Genomic DNA, 21722 nt, shown 5'->3' with positions numbered 1-21722 from the left:
TTATTTTAGAACAGAAATTAAATGTCTAGCTTTATAGGGATAAAGGAGACAGAATAAAATAATGCTTATCTATGCTCCACCTACATGTAATTTTTTTTGTAACAAGCACCTGAAGGGATTACCCAAATTAGTCCAAGTGGACACATTATGTTCACTTTAATTAACATTTCATCAAGAAATAAAGAGCCAAAAAGGGGTTTGGAGATTTATATGAAATGGAAACACCCTACTTATTATTGTATATAAAAGCTAATCTTTTATTCGTGAAGAAAGCTTCTTATATCTTCGTAGCTAAAACAGAAGGGCTTCCTCCACAGCTATCACCAATATGTCTCACCAAAAAAGCTCTGCATCTTCAAGAATGTCTGTTGGAGGGGGAGGTTATGGGACCGCTACTTGCTCATTTCTTGGAACCTCTGGAGGGTCATGTGGTGCAGGAGCTTTTGGTGGTAGCCAACATGGAGGTGCTGCCCATGGCTTTGGTGGGGCAGCGCCATTTGGTGGTAGCCAACATGGAGGTGCTGCTCATGGCTTTGGTGGGGCAGCGCCATTTGGTGGTAGCCAACATGGAGGTGCTTCCCATGGCTTTGGTGGCGCAGGGGCATTTGGTGGTAGCCAACATGGAGGTGCTGCCCATGGCTTTGGTGGGGCAGGGGGATTTGGTGGTAGCCAACATGGTGGAGATGGCCTTCTATCTGCAGGTGAAAAGGAAACCATGCAGAATCTTAATAATCGTCTTGCTTCATATCTGAGCAAAGTAAGAGCATTAGAAGAAGCCAATGCTGATCTTGAAAGCAAAATTAAGGCTTGGTATGAAAAACACAGCAAGGACAACAAACCAGACCATGACTACAGTAAATATTACAAAATCATTGATGATCTCAAGAAACAGGTATTACTTCAATACTTCTACTATTCTATGACACTAATGATTGGATAGTTTAAATACAAAGAAAATATGTTTGTGTTTTCTTAATATTTAATATTGAATAAAATATCTAGGTTAAAAAGAATATTTGTTGCTATGTTATATATCACTTTTTAATTTTTATTTTCTTTACAATTATGTTACAGAGAAAAGCAAAACCTATTAGCATGATATAAGTTTCTTAATTTCAACTGCATTTTAACCTTACAGATTCAATGTGCTTCTGTGGACAATTCAAGGGTCATCCTGCAAATTGACAATGCCCGTCTGGCAGCTGATGACTTCAAACTAAAGTAAGCTTCTAATCATGAAGATCCTTATTGTTGTGTGTGTTTATGGCACATAATTCTTAAATAATGATTTCACTTCCAATGCAGGTATGAGAATGAGCTGTACCTTCGTCAAAATGTGGACGCTGATATCAATGGTCTACGCAAAGTTATGAATGAACTCAACATGACCAAGTGTGATCTTGATTCTCAAATTGGAAGTTTGACCGAGGAACTTATGAGTCTCAAGAAGAACCATGAGGAGGTAACACAACAGAACCTAAATCCTGCCACTTATAAACCATTTCTGTCTTAAATTAACTTTTTTGCATATAAACCTTAATTTTATTTAAGTTGCATTTTTAGACTAGTATTTTTCTTTTGAAATCACCCACCTCCCCAGATTACTATGTCATAAAGATTTAATGAGTGCCTTCCATTGTTTTAAGGAAATGAAGAGTTATCAAGGAGCAACAGGACACTTAACTGTGGAGATGAATGCTGCTCCAGGGACGGACCTGACCAAAATTCTAAATGACATGAGAGCTGACTATGAAGAATTAGCAGAGAAAAATCGTAGAGAAGCTGAAGCCCAGTTTAATGAAGCGGTAAAAAGAAAAAGCTTACTGTTGTAACCGTTATACAGTACCACAAATATCTTCTTCATAGTTTCATTTTTTGATTGCTGTGTTTCAGAGTAAAGCCCTCAAGCAAGAAATCTCACATGGGGTTGAACAGGTTCAGTCCAGCAAAACTGAAATGACTGATTTGAAACGTTCTTTACAAACCTTGGAAATTGAACTACAAGCTGCTCTGGCAACGGTATGGAGGCATTATCAATATATTAAATGGATAATAGATTCTTATGTATTGCAATTACTAGTATCAATTCTTACTATATTTGAATATTTGCTACAACTATTAATTATCAATTAATTATTGCTAAAACAAATTTATTATTTATTCTTTTATTTATATTTTTTTCTTTTCACTTGTTTTTTTTAATTTAATTTTATTTAAGAAAACGAAAGGATCACTAGTTGATATATGCTGTCACATTGTATTTATAGCACCTATGTATTTTATTGCATCTGGAAATGACAACTGATTAAATTAAGAAAAAAAAAACTGGCAACAATACCTAAGGAGCAGCATTTCATGTGTGACAGGAATTTGTGTTGGACACAGAGATACATACTTAGAAAAGTAATTCACAATTGTTTCCTTCTTTAGAAAAATTCCCTAGAAAGCTCATTAGCCGAGACCGAGGGCAACTACTGTGCACAGCTTGGCCAAATCCAAGCAAAGATCGGCCAGCTGGAGCAGCAGATGTGTGAGGTTAGGACAGACATAGAACAGCAAAGCTTGGAGTACGATCAGCTTCTTGATGTCAAGACCAGACTGGAGAAGGAAATTGAGACCTACCGCCGTCTGCTAGATGGTGAAAACAGGTACGTGCATTTATAATGTAAAAAACCTATGACCGTGACCTTATAGACATAGTTCAATGACCACCTTAGCCTATACATAAGACTTCGAATAGTAACAAGAATATCTTTTTCTTTAGTACACACCAATCATCTCCTCCTGCCACAAAAGGTAAGTAAACACTATTAACATTCTAGATATGTATTGTAAAAGCTAAGAAACATCTTTAGCATTCAGGAAGCCGCCCATTTCTGTTACGTGACTCATGATCTAATTATTCAAATCCAATCTAAAGCTCAGACATAATAAAATTACCAAAAGCCAAACACTGCTATTACAGATTGCAAATAATAAATTACTTTTCTAAATCTAAAAACATAACTGTTTGAAATCTATGGTCTCCAGGTTTCCATTTTGAATCCTTATCTTTAAAAAAATATTATTTTGAAGTATTATTAGTATTAAAGAGAATCACTTACTTTCAATGGTGCACATATAAAAAGCAAGCATCTGTTATGTACAGATAAATGTTATTGTCTGATATGGAGAAGAATGTGCTGACAGTCTACACTGATGTATAATGTCTGCAGGAACCTTATATCTGCAGCATATTCATAAAATCTGAAATCTAATCTTCTTTTGCACAATATGTAATATAGTAACATAGTAACATAGAAATCAAGGTTGAAAAAAGACATCAGTCCATTGAGTTCAACCTATCTGACTTATAGCTATTGACTTGAGTAAGTCATATCTATAGGAATACCTTATAAATTGATCCAGTTTTGATTTAAATTCATTAACAGTAGTTGCAACAACCACCTCCTCTGGCAATGAGTTCCAGAATTTCACTGCTCTAATGGTGAAGAATTCAGATGGTAATTGTTATTACTTGCTTTCTATTTTCAGAGCACTCTAAGAGCCGGATTATTAAAACCATTGTTGAGGAGTTGGTGGATGGACGAGTGGTATCACATAATGTCAGTGAGAAAGAGGAGAAGATGTGATGAGCACCACTAAGCCCCCTGTATTACAGTTTATGTACAAGCTGCTACTACCACGACAACTACATTCTGAAAATATATATTTGCTGTCCCCATGACATCCTTTCTCTACATAATAGGGTTCTCCTGCTCTGTCATTTTTTTTATTTTCTTCAATACATCGAGAGGTGTATTTCTCTTATCTATGGTGATGCTGTAATAGTGACATATTCAATAAAACTTTCTGATGCAAGATTTATGTGTATTTGTTTATTCTGATGGTAAAAAAAAAACAAATGGGTGGTTCTGTCAATAAAAAAACAGAATAATTCTGTAACCCAAAGATCTCACAATATGATGTGCTATTTGGTAAAATATAGAACATAAGTAGGTAAAAATGCTAAATATGTAATTCTGGTGGAGACACCACACGTGTTGGTAGGACTGGATAGCATCACTCTGGAATGTAGGTTAACAGTCTAGCTAAACTACTTGTTATATTCCATGTCCATACTTTACATTAAACAGCATACCGAAGGAGTTCTTGGTGCACTACATCCACCAGAATATTTGTTGCCTGTAATGTCACAGATTGTCTTCAACAGCAGATTTCATGTAATTATCATTCACAGAATCACAGAGGTATATTGATATTCTCTGATTGCACTACAGTGTATTTAAATCTGCTAATGATTCTCTGTTAGTTGCAATTTGTAAGCCACAAATTCTCCTCAGTAATTTCCTGGCCCAAAGGTTGATTGTATGACTCATTAAATTCATAGCAAAACCACGACAAGATGCGAGAGCCTGATTAAAGCATCTAGAATTCAAAAAATACACCTTTACACTTTGGAGCTGACTAATATCTTCCTGTACTAAATGAATTCATAATTAAAATTGTAACACCAAAATTCTCAATGAAGAATGTCTAATAAATCTGCAGTAAAAACAATTATGTACTTTTTAAGCATCTTGACATAACTCCACCCTATCATTTACTATGATGAGTTTCTGATGCAAGGTTACCCCAGGACCTAAAGCAAAGCAGTGTGGCAATCTTTCTCAGGGACAGCAACAGAAGCAGCAAGGGATTTACAGATAATAGTGACGACAGTCACACTACTAAGCAAAGGGGCATAACTTCATACTAAGTGTTCAGAGTTGAATAGGTGTTGGTGCCAGAGGCGGAACTACCATTGGTGCAGCTAGTGCAATGGACTAAGGGTCCCTGAGGACTAAGGGGCCCACTTCTGCCCCTCTCCCTGTCACCCACTGATGTGTGTCATATTGTAAATTAGGGTTGTTGTGGAGGAGGGGCACCTGAGCCAACCACTCACAAATTCAATCGCTAGTTGATGCACTTCCCCAGAGGCAGAACTACCACTGGTGCAGCAGGTGCAGTGCACCTGTGCCCAGAGCTGGATTAAGGCTCAGGGTCTGCATCCCTCCCGCAGGGATCACCAGTTCCCAGTGTAACTGTCACTCTGCCTTCTCTCCCTTGCTGCAACCTCCCACTTTGTGCACAGATACAAGGACAAGGGACAGTAGATGGAGGCTCAATGGGGCGCATAGATGACAGGTAGAAGGATGTGGGAGAGCACCAGATGCAGTAAAGGACAAAGGAGCAGCACACAGCAGCAATGACACAGTGTTTGTACGCTCCCCACCATGTTCCCTCACCTCTGCCTGTCGGAGACAATCCGCTGCTGGTACCATTGTAACAGGTCACTGATTGGCTGAGAGGCAGCAATTGTCAGCCAACCAGTGTCTGGTTGCCATGGTTGCGGGAGCTGATTTTTTTCTGTCAGAGAACTCGTTTTGTACTCTGTGAGCCTCTCTGCCTATCCTTTGCCACTCCACATGCTGCCCAGGATCCCACCTCCTGTAAGTCTGTGTGCCCAGCCAGTGACTGAGCCACAGGCTGCCTTACACGATTGGACAGCTGAGCCGTCACTCGGGTGCCCTGTACTGCTAAAGGCCACTGGTGGCTCAGCTGTCAATCAGCACAGTGGGGGCAGGGAGGAAGCAGAGAATGCAGTACTGCAAATCGGATCCTAAGACAGATCTGATCTGTGATAAGGGAGGCTTTCAAAAAGTGGGTACTGACCCCCCAGGGTCCCCCCATTAATCTGGCCCTGCCTGTACCCCTGAGGACTAAGGGACCCACTGCTGCCCCTTCACCATTTTCACTGCCTCTCCCTGTAACCCTGTGCCTCTACCTGTCTCCCACTGCTGTGTTGCACTTATTATGAACTTGGGTTGAGGTTGAGGAGGGGGGCCCAAATGATATTTTTGCCCCTGGACTCACAACCCACATGAGTGGGGCTAAGATACAATGTTGTTTACGGTGTAGGTCAGATAAAGTGTGGGTTACAGTGAGCATTACTTAAAGTGTACATTAGGTATGGTGCAGGATACAGACAAAGTTGGATATAGTGTGGTTTGGATACAGTGTGGGTTGCATACAGTAAGGGATACAGTGCAGATTTGATATAGTGTGGGATACAGAGCAGTTTGGATACAGTGTGGGTTGTATAAAGTATGGGTTAGATACAGTATGGGTTGGAAACAGTGTGGGCTGGATACAATGCAGGATACATTGTTATTTGGATAGAGTGCGGGTTGGATACAATGCTGGATATGTACATTATAGCTGGATACAGTCAGGGCCGCCGAGAGGGGGGGACGGGTAGAGTTTACCTGGGCCCGGGAATCTGCAGCAGGGTCTGTTTAAAGAGTGCTCCTTTGCAGCGGACATCAGCTCATGGGAGCCGTTATGCAGTGCTGGCCGGGAGTCAGACCGGGAAGCAGGGGGAGGGATCCGAATCGACCTAGCATCAGTGTGCAGGGAAGGGACGAAGGTGCCTCTGCTGGAAGCCACATCCAGCAATAATATGTAGAGGGCAGGTAGGAAAGGCAGAGCCAAGACCCTCTGCTGGGGAACTGATCCCTGCATTGCGCTGGAGTATCATGCAGCGGGGGATATGATGAAAGGTTAGTGCTCCAACTGCCCCTTCCCTAGCTCAGTGCCCATATCACTTCCCCCATACCTTGAACCCAGTCTGCCAGTTACACAGTGATCTACCCCCTCCTAATTCAGTCAAGTGTTCCCTCCTCTCACTACTTGCTGTCCCCTTCTATTCCTGCCCAGTTGTTCCCCATCCAGCACAGTGTTCCCCACCATCTCACTATTTCTCCCAGCTGTGTCTCCCTTCTTCCCTCTCCCAACTAACAAACGTCCCTCTTATAAATAACCCTCAGTACCCCCTCAGCTACTCCAGTCATAATGTTCCCCCCTCATTCAGCCCAGTGTACCCCCTCATTCAGCCCAGTGCACCCCCACCATCAACTCTCTATCCCCTTCCCATCCATCCCAGGGCCACTGAAATATATCACCCACTACCCCTCTGTCTCACTCTCTCCTGTCACCCTATTTCCAACTGCATCTACCTGTCACCCACTGCCTGCCCATCACCCATTCCCTGGTATCACCTACTGCTTCTCCTTTGCCCGCTATTACAAGGCAACACGCAATTTTTCAATAGTGTGCAGGCACATGGGGGGGTTCAAAATTTTCTTGCTTAGGGTGGAGCTGGCCCCCGTCCTTCCTGCTGCCTCCACAGCCCCTCCAGGTGGCTCGGCTTCTGCACTCCTGCCTCCTCCTGTCACCGGTGCATATGAAGTCCTGGGAGTAGGTGTTTAGCCCAACAAATGGCCACTGCACTGCTCTGTCCCACCGCTGTCACTCTCCTCATGGGACCGCTGTTAATCTCCCTGTCTCTGTGTTCCCGCTGTCACTGTCCTTTCATTCCTGCTGTCACTGCCACTGCGTCCCCGCATCCTTGCTGTCACACTCCCTGTGTCCCTGTTGTCACTGTCCCAGCTATTACGTCACTCTCCTTGTCCCTGTGTCTCCGCTGTCACTGTCTCTTCATTCCTGCTGTCACTGCCCCTGCATCACTACAGCCAGTGTCTCCTCATCCTCGCTGTAACTCTCCCCATGTCTAGGTTGTCACTGTCTCAGCTGTCATTCTCCCTGCTGTCATTCTCCATGTCTCTGTGTTCCCGCTGTCACTTTCCCCTCATTCCACCTGTCAGTGTCCCCACATCCTCTCTGTCACTCTCCCCGCCTCCCCGCTGTCACTCTTTTTCCCTGTATCACCGATATCACTGTCGCTTCATCCCAACTGTCACTGCACCTGCGTTCTAACTGTCAGTGTCCCTGTGTCCTCACTGTCACTATTCTCGTGTCTCCTTTGTCACTCTCCATGAATTTTAGCTCATAGTGGGGCAGATGTATTAAGCCTGGCGAAGAGATAAACTTGAGATAAAGTGGAGATAAATTGAAAGGAGATAACGCACCAGCCAATCAGCTGTGTTTGAAACATGACAGTTGGAAGTTGATTGGCTGGTGCGTTATCTCTTTCCAATTTATCTCCACTTTATCTCAAGTTTATCTCTTCGCAAAGCTTAATACATCTGCCCCACTGTGTGATATAACGTGAATTTTGGCTCATGCTGTGTGGCATAACATGAAGTTCATCTCATGCTATGTGGCATAATGTGAATTTTGGCTCATGCTATGTGGCATTACATGAAGTTTAGCTCATACTGAGTGGCATAACGTGAATTTTGACTCATGCTGTGTGGATTAACTTTCATTTTTGCTCATGCTGTGTGGCATAACGTGAATTCTGGCTCATTCTATGTGTCATATTGTACATTTTGTCTCAATCCATGTGGCATATCGTGAATTTTGCTTCATACTGTGTGGCAAAATGCAACTTTTTTTACTAATTCCAGGGTCTACTATTGTGTTGTGTAATGAGTATAAAGGGTATATAGTGTGGAACACTACAGCTAAGGACATGTCCACTTTGAGTGGCCACATCATCTTTTCCGGAGCTACAAACTTCACTTTACCATACCATCACAGTGGCAAACGCAGGATTTTCAGAAGGGGGTTTCCAGAGGGGCGGAGCAAAGCATGGAGATGGACACTTAGGTGACCCAGTATATGCCGGGTCAGTTAAAGTATTATAGATAGACCAAATGTATATAAATAATAATAATATTAATAATATATATATATATATATATATATATACACACACACACACACACACACACAGGGGCGTCAACAGCAGTGTAGACCCCTGGGCATAGCAATGTATTGGGGCACCTACCGATCCTCCAGCGGTAGGGGTGGGGGAAGCTTTGATGTCCCACGGGTGGTAGGGGGTATTATATCAACCGCTCAGCATGTAGGGCCTGGATCAGTAATTTCCACTAATTATCCCTTTACTGCACAGATTGTGGGAGATGGGGTGGGAGAAGGGGGCATTGGGCTGAATGAAGGGGCCCTGATACATAACTTCCAGGGTGGTAGAGGATGTTTAATACGCAGAGGGGGGTGTATACCGGAGTGGGCTTATTATTCACAATTTTCTGGTGGGAGGACAGCTTGCTTGACTGCAGATATCTCCAGTTCCCAGAAATAGATTTCTTAGATTTTAATGGCATTAAAAAGTAGAGAATCCCACCTACCAAATGGTATTGGGGACTAGGGGATCAGAGTTCAGGAGGTAGAGCAATCTACCAACGAGAATATAAAACTACATACCAGGTGTGTGGAGCTGGAGCAGTAACCAGCTGCTGGAAGGCTGATATCTCTGGTTCTAGGAACAAGAGAGACAAGTTACTAGTGTCCATCAAAGGGGAAGAGTCCCATCTTTTGGAATCTACCCTCAGAAAAACTCTAAGTCAGACAGAACCTGAAATATCTGACTGGGAAGAGCAATCAACAGGCTTGGATGGGGACCAGTGCTTTGAAGTCAGATATCTCCGGTTCCCAAGGGCCGATTTTCAAAATTCTTATACCCATGGAAAGAGGGGACCCTCAGCTATCAGCCTAGGACCCTTAGACTCCTGGGGGGGTTTCTGGGTACTCAGAAACCCTCCCTGCGTGCGCTACTGCATCATTTCAAATTTTCCCCTTCAGCCACTGTTTGTATGTATGTATGTAAAACGTATAAAATTATATATAGTCTCATGTGCTAAACATGCTCCTAATGTGCTGTGGGAAGTTGTTGGCCTGGGATTTCACTTGGCAGCCTGCATACAGTACGGGATATAGAGTTAGTTGGATTTAGTGCAGGTTATACGCTGGATGGATATAGTGTGGGATGGATACAGTGTAGGTCAGATACAGGCCCTGATTCAGGTTGGCTCAGTAGGCTGCAAACATCACAGCCTACACCTCTGACCTGGGGATTGATAAAAAGCACTAAAAAAATATAGTGAATGATTATATACTTAGAGTGGTACCTGTGAATAAATTATAGTTAGTAACAATGTTTACACCCTTTTGGGGAAGACATATAAGAAGTTGGATTAACTGATGCTGTCCCTATACCTGACCCTTACGTGCTTCCGGTGCGGTGGATCCAACGCATTTCGTGCGTCCTGCGCACTTTTTCAAGCATCCTTGAAAAAGTGCGCAGGACGCACGAAACGCGTTGGTCCCACGAGGAGGACACTGACACTTGCTCCCAATCCTGCCCTGAAACTCTGCCCGGCAGCCGCAGCAAACTTCCGGTAACAACTTCCGACTTCCGGCAGTCATGGACGCGCAGAGACCTAGCCGCAATAACATCAAGCGGTGGTCCTGACACTGCACCCTGCTACACAGAGAGGCGGACGCACAGCACACAGCCGCAACAACATCAGGAGGCAGCCCTGTTACTGCACTTTGACACACGGAGTCACCACCGCACCGGAAGCACGTAAGGGTCAGGTATAGGGACAGCATCAGTTAATCCAACTTCTTATATGTCTTCCCCAAAAAGGTGTTAACATTGTTACTAACTATAATTTATTCACAGGTACCACTCTAAGTATATAATCATTCACTATATTTTTTAGCGCTTTTCATCAATCCCCAAATCAATTTATTACAAAAAAGCTGCTCAAACAACATAGCGCAGAAGCCACCAAACAAAACGACACCGCTGACCGTCAAGTAATTTCCCCTGCGACCATCGAATGATTAATGACTTTTACACCGGCTCAGAAGAGCTGTAAGCATTTAAAACTAACCCGTTTTATTTTCAGGTGTTTTTCTTACTTATTTTTCTTTACTTATTTTTCTTTCCTTTTCTAATAACCTTTTTCTCTTTAATTAGCGCTCATCACCCCTCTTTTCATACGTACTTAAAAAACGCATTGAGCTGCTTTTTTCCTTTCAATCCAGCGCAGTGAACAAACCCTATTTTTTAACTTGCACTCGCAAATATAAGTCAGTGGAGACTGACTTATATTTGCGGGCAGCGAAATGAAGACCGGGCGGGTGGCTGACATGTTATGTCCCTGATACACTGTCAAGCCCGCATTTGCAATGGAACACCCATGAAACACTGGGTGTTCAGATATTTCAGTGCCGCCACCCCCTCTGTCCCACCTGCCGCCCTGTGCGAGCACCACACTGACTGTGCAGGTTGGCGAGGGCTGCTGCACAGACACTCAGCACATGCACATACAGATGGAGCCCTCCTCATCTAGCCCTTTAATAGGATTAAATGGTAATAGGATTAATCCCCTACTGTATTGTTCTATATATTGTATTGCTGCTGAGAACAATAGGATAGCCATGGTGAGCCATGATGAGCCAAGACCTAAGGAAGATAGTTGAGAGGGGCTCCATCTGTATGAGCAGATGCATATGCAGAGAACATAAACACGCATGGGACCAAGCCAACCAGAATAAGGGCATATATATATAGCAGGACGGGCCAACCTGTGGCTCTCCAGATGTTGTGAAACTACAAATCCCAGCATGCCTTGCCACAGTTTTAACACTCCCTTATAGCAAAACTGTGGCAAGGCATGATGGGATTTGTAGTTTCACAACATCTGGAGAGCCACAGGTTGGCCAGGCTTGATATATAGGGTTGGGATTACTCAACAAAGTTTCAATCTTGCTCCGTACCAAAATGCAGAATTCTTTAAAGAAACACAATTGAAAATACATACAATTACAAAGCCAGGTTAAAATCATGCACAGTAAAATAATTGAATAAAATTCAATAGTAAATCTGCATACAATTATAAGGAAACCATATCTTCCTACTCTGCTTTGGATTTGGGGGCCAATTCAGACCCCGTTCGGACAGGCTGCAAATTTGCAGCCCATCCGATTATTGAACAACTGCGCATATGCACAGTACGCTGTGCACATGCATGATCCATCCACCTGAAGGCAGCGATACCCTACAGGCATTTGGGGGGATGACATCATCAGTGGCCTCATCCCCATGGCCTTCACAGAGCCAAGTGAGTGCTGGCTCATTCTGCATTGCGGGCAATGAGAAAATCATTAGATGGTGAATGATTTTCCCCTTGTGTGCACAGATGCTTACGTGTTCACAGCCATGCACAGGGGCAGCTACCTGCTCTCTGGGCTCCGAATACTCACAGCCCAGCATGCAGGTCTGAATCAGGCCACTGGTCTCCTCTTGTGCTGTTTATTCTTCAGCATATAATTGATACATTTTAGACACAACAAGGCAGAGTAGTGTAAAATCCTTTTTTTTTGTGCTACTCATTTTTCATATTTAGCAAGAAGCTAAGAAAAGTAGGCTAGTATTGCTTTTTTCTTATGGTGCTTATTAGCAACCGGTTAGTGAATATGTGACACTCAAGCTATGGGGTTAAGTATGGGGTACTTGTGTATTATCACGGCGCCCATCGCATTGCATATCATAAGGCTTAATATGGTATGCAATGAGATGAGATGCGATGTGATGGGTCCCGATCTTATACAATTTTAAATTGTATACCATTGTATATGGCATACAATGAGATGAGATGATATGAGATGAGATACGATTTTAAATTGTAAAAGCACACTAATGGGTGCTTTCAATGTTAATTGGCCCCCCTATAAGATTTTTTATTGTATAAGCACCCTAATGGGTGCTTACAATGTTAAATGCACCCCTCGCGGGGCTCGCTGCGCTCCCCACGCTTCGGGCTCGGTGGCTCACTGCGCTCGCCACACTTTCTATTCTCAACTCCACGCCGACGTGGCTAGTGGGGGTATGAAAAGGTCGTAGGACGCGTACCGCTGCCCCTCGCGGGCTCGCTGCGCTCGCCACGCTTCAGGTTCGCGTTGATAGTGGGGGTGGTACAGCCTCAAAAATGACATTTGGGGGCCATTGAACATGTTTGATACTAATTTCAATGCATTTGGATGCATTTCTGTTAAAAATTGCATGCAATCGCATGCGATGCATGCGATGCGATGAGATTTTTTACTATGCGATGGACATCGTGGGAGCCGTGATTGTACACAAGTACCCAATAAAACACCCAAATCTAACTCTTTGCATTGCATATGGTTTTGTCACAGTGAGTGATTGTGCCTTTGCGAGCGAACCAGAATAATCCCCTATGTATCATGTGAAAGGTTACAATTTACAGATAAATATTAGGTAGTCTAATAGTATCGCTGGCAGTATTAATCTTTTTCTTCAGTTGATGTTTCAGTTAATGTACTGAATACTACACACAAATATAAAAATAATATTTAATTTATTAAGTAAGGCATGGAATCTGCATCCCTGGCAATAGAAGATGCTTCTGCTTCAAGTTGTTGCTATCAGTCTCCCTAAGATGGCTGCTACCCATCTGCCAACTGTCAAAGAAAACATCTGTACTGTAAATTGCACAGCGCAGGCAGTATCGCTATCTCCCTGGGATCCATATGCCTCTTACTGATTGGACAGTGTCCACATGTCAGATACGGCACTCAGAGCACAGTTAACCCTATCCCCCTATCCTGCTGCCTTTTAAATAGTGTCCAGCCAAGGATGTATTCAGCATGGGAAGGAGCATAAAGTTACATTACTGTGTTGCAGTGGCGTCACCAGGTGGGTGCGGTGGGTGTAGCCAGCACCGGGTGTCACCAAACAGAGCCGCACTCAAACTTGCACCCACCGTTTCTGCTGCCCTGCACCCGGTGCTGACTGTAAGCTGACTTAAAAGTCACTCACAGTCCCGCTGCTGGATCCCAGCATTGCGCCGCGGCCGGTCTCTGTATTGCAGCAGCCAGTTCCCGGCACCACTGAGGTGAATCTGGCTCTTGTGTTTGCCACTGCCAGGCACCCATATGGGATATGCCTGGTTCCAGTACCTGCCACCACTGGAGCCAGGCAGGGAGCCCATCCAGATATGGTATGCTTCTTATCCCACCCTGCATCCTCACTTGCTACCTGTATTCTCTACCTCCCTGCACCCCCTTCCCCATGTGTTCTCTCCCTCCCTGCACCCAATGCTCACCCTGCATTTTGTACCACCTGCACAACCCTCTTACCCCTGTCCCCTATTACCATCCATGCTCTCCCACCCTGTATCCCATATTTTAATTCTACATTCTAGCCCAACCTGCACCCTCTGACTCTCCCCCTCTCACACTGCAGTCTCTTTCAACTAGTGACATCTGGCGGATTCCAATCTATCCAGAGAAGAATGGGCAGCCTTGAATATTTGAGCACATACGATGACATAATGTTCCTACCTGCGGACAAAGGTGGTGGTATAGTTATCTGGGATATGGAAGATTACCAAAGTGAAGTATACTCTCAACTATCCAAGACAGATAACTATGAATTACTGTCAAATGACCCTACCTTCCAATTTAAAAAAGAACTTGACAACATCCTCTCTGAAGCTGTAAATCTGAATCAATTACCATCCTCGGTGAAAGAATACCTGACCACAGAGTACCCCTGATGTACTGCTTGCCCAAAATTCACAAGGACAAACAACACCCACCAGGTCGGCCGATTATCTCAGCCAGGGATGCGCTCTACAGTCCAATATCATCATTTCTTGACCACTTTCTCCAACCAGTTATCCAAAAGACACCAGCATATCTACAAGATACCACCCATCTTCTTAATAAACTTGACTCCATCGGTACAGTGCTCAGGGGCGGGCTGGGCCGGGGGGCAGGGTGCCAAATGCCCCCCGGGCCGGTATCTACCTGCTGGGGCTGGGCCGACTGCCGCTGTGCCCAATGCATCTTGTCGCCGCCTTCGCCTCCGGGTCCACCCGCATTCAGCCTTCTGTAAGGCGACCCTCCAAAAATGGTCGCCGACTTGGAGGAGACAGACACTAGAGGACTTCCATACCTCTAGTGTCTGTCAGTGCAGCCAGCGCTACCCGGAAGTGCGGATTCGGGTAGCGCTGGCACGCTGATTAAGGAACCCCTACCCACAGAGGCGGCTATCATTTCTGTGTGTTTTTTTGTTTTACTACTAAAGTTCAGTGGCGCGGCGTGGCGCCACCCCCCCTAAAACCGACGGCTGCCCCCAACCCCTCCCGCCTGCCTGCTCTCCCAGCCCAGTTACAGCCTTCACAACCGCCGTCGCAGTGCGAGCTGTGACGGCTGACTTCTGACCTGCCTGTAATTGTACAGCCTGCGCAGGGCCTGCACAGGCTGCAGGATGGTGAACAAATCCAGTTGACAGCCGCCCGTCGCAGCTAACCTCCTCCTGCCCAGCTCCCACAATGTGGCTACCAGAAGGGACCACGACCAGCAAATATAAAGAAGGTAATGTGTTATATGAAGAAAGGGGGCAAGGAGGGTGTTATGGGATGTGTATAGGAATGTTAGGGACTGTCAGTGGCTATCAGATGGTCATATGGGATGGGGGGGTGATTATGGCATGTGTATGTTGGGGACAGTCAGTGGAATGTGTCTGTGGCCAGGGTAGAGTGTTATTATGGGGTGTATATTGGGGGACAGGAACTGAAGTGCAGGATGTGTTGGTATATAGAGGGGTATGGGTGAAAACCGGACCAGGACAAGAACCCCGGACCGGACATCAAAATCTTCAGTCCAGAGCTTGTAGCGTCCGGTCCGGGGGGTGTCCTGTCTGGGGGTGTCCTGTCTGGGGGGCTGCCTGTGACACCTGTGACCAGGGAGAGGAGGAGGGAGAGAATAAAGCCTCCCTGCATGTAGCAAAAACCGTACGGGCCCCTTCCCTGTGTCCCTGATGATAGCTATCACAGGGACAACCCCGGACAAGACACCCCCCGGACGGTACACCCCCCGGACAGGACACCACAAGTTCCGGACTGCATATTTTGATGTCCGGTCCGGCAGTCCGGGGTTTAGTCCGGGTCCGGTTTTTACATAGTCCCTATATAGAGTGTTTATAGGAGATAGGGGGAGTAGGGTATGTTGGGGCTAGAGGGGTATGGGGTGCATGTGGGAAGACATGGGCAGTAGTAGTGTGTGGGTGGTCAGGGGGAGTAATGTAAGGTTATAGGAGTGTGGTGATAGCTGTTAAGGGGTGTATGTGGGCTGTGCAGCGATGACAAATGGGGCGAAGTGCAGGGGTAACGGGCATAGAGGTGCAGTGGGATGGAGATGGAGAGGTTCAGTGGTGACAGAGGCAGTGCCGGCGCAAGGGTTATAGACACCATAGGCAAAGCTGCAGAATACCGCCCCTGCTCCCCCAAATACCCTTTTCCCAGCACCCCACATATTAATTTCTTTAAAGAAACTGCTAATAAATAAATAAAAAATATACAGAGAGGGTCTTTTACGCTGTTGGAAGATGAAATATACTATGCAACAGGCCTGCTCCCGTTTTGTATGTGCCCCAGCCTGACCCACTTCATTGTACGTCCCCCAGTCTGACACCCCCCTTTTACTGTATGTCCCCACATCCATTCACTGCCTCTCATACAGTATATACACATTCATACATCCATCCACTGCCTCCATACATATATATACATTCATACACTACCTTTCTCATATATACATATACTGCATCTGTCATATGTACATAAACTGCCTGGCAATTAGCATGTAACCCATGACAACGAGCAATATACCTATAAATTATGTTTAATGGGTGTTGGCTTTATGTGTGATGGGCATTACGGTGTGCAGCATTATGTGTAATGGGCATTACGGTATTGGCATTATGTGTAATTATGTGTAATGGGCACTACGCTGTTGGCATTATGTGCAATGGACATTACGGTGTGCGGCAATATGTGTAATGGGCATTACGGTGTTGGCATCATGTGTAATGAGCATTACGGTGTGACATTATGTTTGATGGGCATTATGGTGTGTGGCATTATGTTTAATGGGTATTATGGTGTTGGCTTTATGTGTATTGGGCATTACGGTGTGTGGCATTATGTGTAATCGGCATTACAGTGTAAATTTTTGCAACGTGCCTTCGGCACGCACTGTCCCCGTTTCTGGTGTACTGTACAGATGGGTCTTGTCCCATCTTGGCAGGGGATGGCGCTGGCGTCGCCAGCCGCCATCCCCCGCCAGCGCCATGGCGATGGTGAGAAGGGGACGCGCGCGCACGAGAGGCGCGTGCGTCCCCTTCCGACGGCGCTTCCATCCGTTCCCCCGGGGTCCCCGCCGCCTGCCCGCATCCCCCCCTAACCCCCCCTAACCCTGTCCGTCTCCCTGAGGTGGAGACGGACAGGGTTTCTGTTGCGCTGGCGGCGGAGACTGAGACGCGCGTGCGCGTGAGACGCACGCGCGTCTCAGTGCATTCGCTGGCGTGGCTGCTGGCGGGTCGCCAGTGCAGACGTTCTGGCGACCCGCCAGCAAGGATGGGACCTGACCCATCTGTATGTGTGTATGTGTGGGGGAATGATTGTTTAATCTTTGCTGCATACTAGAGGGGAGAAGGGAGAGGTTAGGGTGGTGAAACGATGGCGATGGTGGTGGGCCACTTGCTTGTGTTGCCGCCCAGGCTGAACGTTGCCAGCCAGCCCCTGACAGTGCTACAGATGGCTGATCACCCTCAACATATGCAGCCTATATACTAGAGTCCCCCATGAGGGCGGTATCCTGACAACAAGCAATCTACTTGAAAATGACCCTGAATACCAAGGCCCACTGACTGATCTCTTCATCATGCTCCTCTCCCTTATTCTACAATGCAATTACTTTCTGTTCAACAAAAGGTTTTATTTGCAACATGCTGGATGCACGATGGGTTCTCCAGTCTCTCCATCTTAAGCAAATGCCTACATGGCGGTAATAGAACAGGACCTGTTCCTCAGTGGTGACGAAGTGCCAAAATCAACTTTTACACACGTTGTGCTGCTCCTGTGGACAGAGAGTGAGGCAGAATTTGTGTCAGCTATTGAGAACACATGTCCCATCAAGTATACCTACACCATGAGTTTGGTATCAGTCATCTACTTGGATGCATGAATTACCAATGTGGAAGGAAGATTGTGCACGTCTATTTTCTCAAAACCCACTGACCGCAATACGCTGTTATTGGCACAAATCCATCATCCGCCAGCCCTTAAGCATGGACTCCCATTTTCACAATTACTGAGGGTCAAATGAATAACCAACACAGAGGAGTTGAATTCCAATCTGGACATGATGCAAAATAAATTCCTATCTCGAGGCTATTCACACACAATAGTGGATAAAGCAAGAGATAAAGTGAATAGTGTCTCTTGTGAAACCACTCTGCAAAGAGGAGTGCATAATAAAGACACCAAAGAAGTAATCAGATGGGTCCGCTCCTTCAATGATGCTAATGATACCATCACTACCACTGCAAAAGAACTGTGGCCTACCATGCAATATGACAAAGACTTGAAAAAACTGAAATCATCGCGATTGACATCCTGCTTTACCAGAGTCTGGAAAATATGGGATTGGATTGTTAGAACAGACATCTCTTCCAGAGTCCCGATTGGAACTTAAAAAAAAAAACGGGCGGCTGCTCTGTGTAATGCCACGATCCATTGCAAAACTTTTAACCATCCTCATTATGGGTTTAAATACAAGAATAAATACTCATGTGTTCCAGCACTCATGTCATTTATCTCATTCTCTGCCCATGCGGCCTCAGAACCTTCAAAGAGCATATTGCACTCTATCGTTCAGCCATCAGAGCTGCACTTAACAATAAACAAATGGATCAACCTGTCACCAAGCACTTTGCGGCAGAAAAACATTCACTTTCCAGTTTAAGGTCCATTATCATAGATCATATCCCTGACGATTTCCGTGGAGGTGACAGAGGCAAGAAACTGCTCAAACTAGAAGTTAAATGGATCCATAAATTGGATACTGTGAGACCCAAGGGTCTTAATAAACAATTAAGCTTCAATATGTTTTTTGATACACTGTTGCTTCCATATTGCAGCCACCTATGCCTCTCTTCTTTGGTCTCTTGGTTTTTCACTTCGGCTAATACTCTGCACATGTCACTGTAATATCACTACACACTTGGTTATTGTTTGTTTCTGTTTTATCTCTCTCCATTTCTGTTTACACAGCTTGTTGTTCCTGAGCGTTGCCAGGCTAAAACCGATGCTTGGCTCTGGAACCTGAGTCCTGCTGCCGATGATGTCATCAGTGTGGGCAGGTTGCACGAGCAGGCAGGGAATGGACGCCGGCTCCCAGGAGTAAGCATGTGATACAGAACAGAGGAGATTTAGGTAAGTGTTGTACAGTTTGTCATTTGTTCTTAGGCTTGATAACGGAATAAACCCCCAAACATTGGCAATGCGCTCTGTGTGTTGAGCCTGCTTTTTGTTACTAAGTCCGAGAGTTTGCCACGATACCCAGTTCTAAATACCCCCTGCGTGCAGCACCCCGGCAATTATACACATTCATTTTTGGATAGCCTTCATTCATGCTGTCAATATATATATATATATATATATATATATATATATATATATACATATGCAGGTGGGTGAGGATTACTCCTAGGAGATAAGTCACCAACGCGGCACTCCAGGGCTTGTGAGAAATCAGGCAAATTTATTGTGCAACAGTTTCGGTGACAACGTTCCCCTTCCTCAGGCAGACAGCAATACAAAATTACAAACATAGGGTCCTACCTTATAACAGTGTGTGCAGCAAGAAGGCACCTCCTTCCGTTGTACGTGGCCGGTGGACTGGTTCAGAGCGGGAAACGCCGCCAGCGGGATGCAGTTACTTCCTGTATCTGACGTCACCAAGCTACGTCTGGCACGCTGACGCCCGTTGCCAAGCACACAGGGTAGCGTGAGTTGTTTACAGACGGTAGCTAGGTTACCCGACGCCACGTAGCAGCGGTAGTAAGGAATGGTGCTGGTAGTGAAATAAATTGTGCTGTGTGGGATTAAGAGATGCATACAAGCACTTATTATAAAAACATGATGCTGGTATAAATATCAATATTAAATGGAGTGTATAACGTGCAGCATATAAGTGATGCACGTAGGTGCTTAACAATGAAGATTGGGTCAATAAAGCATGCAAGACATTTTTACATCCAAAAAGGGTTATCTGGGGTCATCTTGGATCAAGTAAATATAAATGTATAAACGAGGGGATAAATAGGGTATCCAAAAATGGATAAGTTAATCGCCCTATACGATAAGGGGTCAGTCCATCAGGTCCCGCTATAGGCAAAAATCATAGAAAAATATCGTCCAAAAACATCGACCAAACGGGAAACGTGTTTGGACCACAGGGGACTAAGTTAGTGTGTTCCACATGATACGCTCATTGAGCCCGTTGGGTGAGACAGTATTGAGCCTGTAGATCCACCTGGCTTCCAGTCTTAGGAGGGCTTTCTGGTGATCACCCCCCCCTGGGCATTGGTGGAATGTGGTCTATCATAAAGTAGCGTAATGATGCCAGTGGGTGGCCCTTGGCTTTAAAGTGAGCCGCTACTGGCTGGTCCATTGGTTTGTTCTTTAGAGCAGCATTTATAGCCGAGTGGTGTGCGGCCATCCGCTCCTTGAATTGTCGAGTGGACATACCAACATAGTATAGTCCACACGGGCATACTATGATATATACAATATATCTAGTGCTACAGGTCAGTATGTGTCGGATCTGTAGCCTTTTGTCTTCATGGGGGTGTTTGAAGGATGAACCTTGGATCAGGTAGTTGCATGTGATACACTTGATGCACTTATAGCATCCCGGGGTTTTTCTTTGTCTGGTGGATGCTCGGTTATCATCAAACCCGGTTATGTCCGTGTGTACCAATAGGTCTTTCAAGTTACGTCCCCTCTTATAGCATGTCATCGGTCTTATTTTGGAGAAGCACGGTAGTTTGGGATCAGTGGCTAGAATGGGCCACAGGGCTTTACTCGCAATAGGTATAAGGCTGCTGTTGGTGTCGAATGTGGTGGACCACGGGAATACCTTAGCATTTTCCCCTTTAATATTTTTGGGTTTAAGTAGATCTTCACGTTTAAGTTTGAGTACTTTTGCTTTAGCCTGATGCAGGGCTGACAGGTGATAACCCCTTTCATGAAACTTGAGGATGATGTTATCAAGCTGTAACGGAAGTGTTTCTGTATTACTACAGATACGGGCCGCCCGGAGCATTTGGGAGTATGCCAATCCCTTTTTCAATGGTGGAGGGTGATGGCTGCTGGAAAGCAAGAGGGTGTTCCTATCTGTTTCTTTGTAGAAGATAGAGGTGCTGATGTTACCTTCATTCAACGTCACAGTCACGTCTAAAAAGTTGATAGTGTGACTGCTATGCGCATATGTGAGTTTAATGGGTCCTGGCATTGCATTGATGGTGGTCATTAGATCGACGAATTCCTCTGCCATGCCCTGCCACAGCATGAACAGATCGTCGATGTATCGACACAGGAGAATTATGTTATCTTTAGCAATTTGTTCTTGAAAAAATATGCGTTCCTGGGCGACCATGAAGACATTGGCGTATGCCGGTGCCACAGCCGATCCCATGGCACAGCCTGCCTGTTGAAGGTAGATTTGACCATCGAATCGGAAATAGTTACGGCATAAGACCAGTTCAAGCAATTGAAGGTAGAGTTTTTTATTGAAGGTAAACCTTTCGCCAAGGGAGTCCAGAAATTCTTTCATGGCCAGGAGCCCCTGGTCATGAGGGATCGAGGTGTATAACGATGATACATCCATAGTGCATAACATAGCAGTCAGGGGTAGTCTGGGCAGTTGTTTTAAGCGATTGAGGAAGCTTGTGGTATCCATGAGGTGCGTATCTTGAATGATGACATGCGGCTGGATCAAGACGTCCAGTAGTTGGGACACCGGTTGAA

General features: G+C 45.1%; 1 protein-coding gene across 1 annotated transcript; it reads left to right on the top strand.

Annotated features, from left to right (window-relative positions):
- The first annotated feature begins 328 nt into the window (after positions 1–328).
- LOC146007078 (keratin, type I cytoskeletal 10-like) lies at positions 329–2664 on the top strand. Its single transcript, XM_083145460.1, has 7 exons — positions 329–500; positions 600–892; positions 1139–1221; positions 1306–1462; positions 1647–1805; positions 1894–2019; positions 2431–2664. The coding sequence occupies exons 1-7, from the start codon at positions 329–331 to the stop codon at positions 2662–2664; spliced, it is 1224 nt and encodes a 407-aa protein (XP_083001586.1).
- Positions 2665–21722: the final 19058 nt, after the last annotated feature.

The sequence above is a fragment of the Crinia signifera genome, chromosome 6, assembly GCF_055691185.1.
Source record: "Crinia signifera chromosome 6, ASM5569118v1, whole genome shotgun sequence".
Taxonomy (NCBI): domain Eukaryota; kingdom Metazoa; phylum Chordata; class Amphibia; order Anura; family Myobatrachidae; genus Crinia; species Crinia signifera.
Note: the sequence above shows the minus strand (reverse complement) of the source record. Positions and strands in the feature narration are given on the sequence as shown.

Excerpts from the sequence above, each read along its gene's own strand:
- LOC146007078 (XM_083145460.1), top strand. The coding sequence starts at position 329 with ATGTCTCACCAAAAAAGCTCTGCATCTTCAAGAATGTCTGTTGGAGGG. Across the intron at positions 893-1,138 it reads TTGATGATCTCAAGAAACAG|ATTCAATGTGCTTCTGTGGA; the intron begins GTATTACTTCAA and ends TTAACCTTACAG. Across the intron at positions 1,222-1,305 it reads GCTGATGACTTCAAACTAAA|GTATGAGAATGAGCTGTACC; the intron begins GTAAGCTTCTAA and ends CTTCCAATGCAG.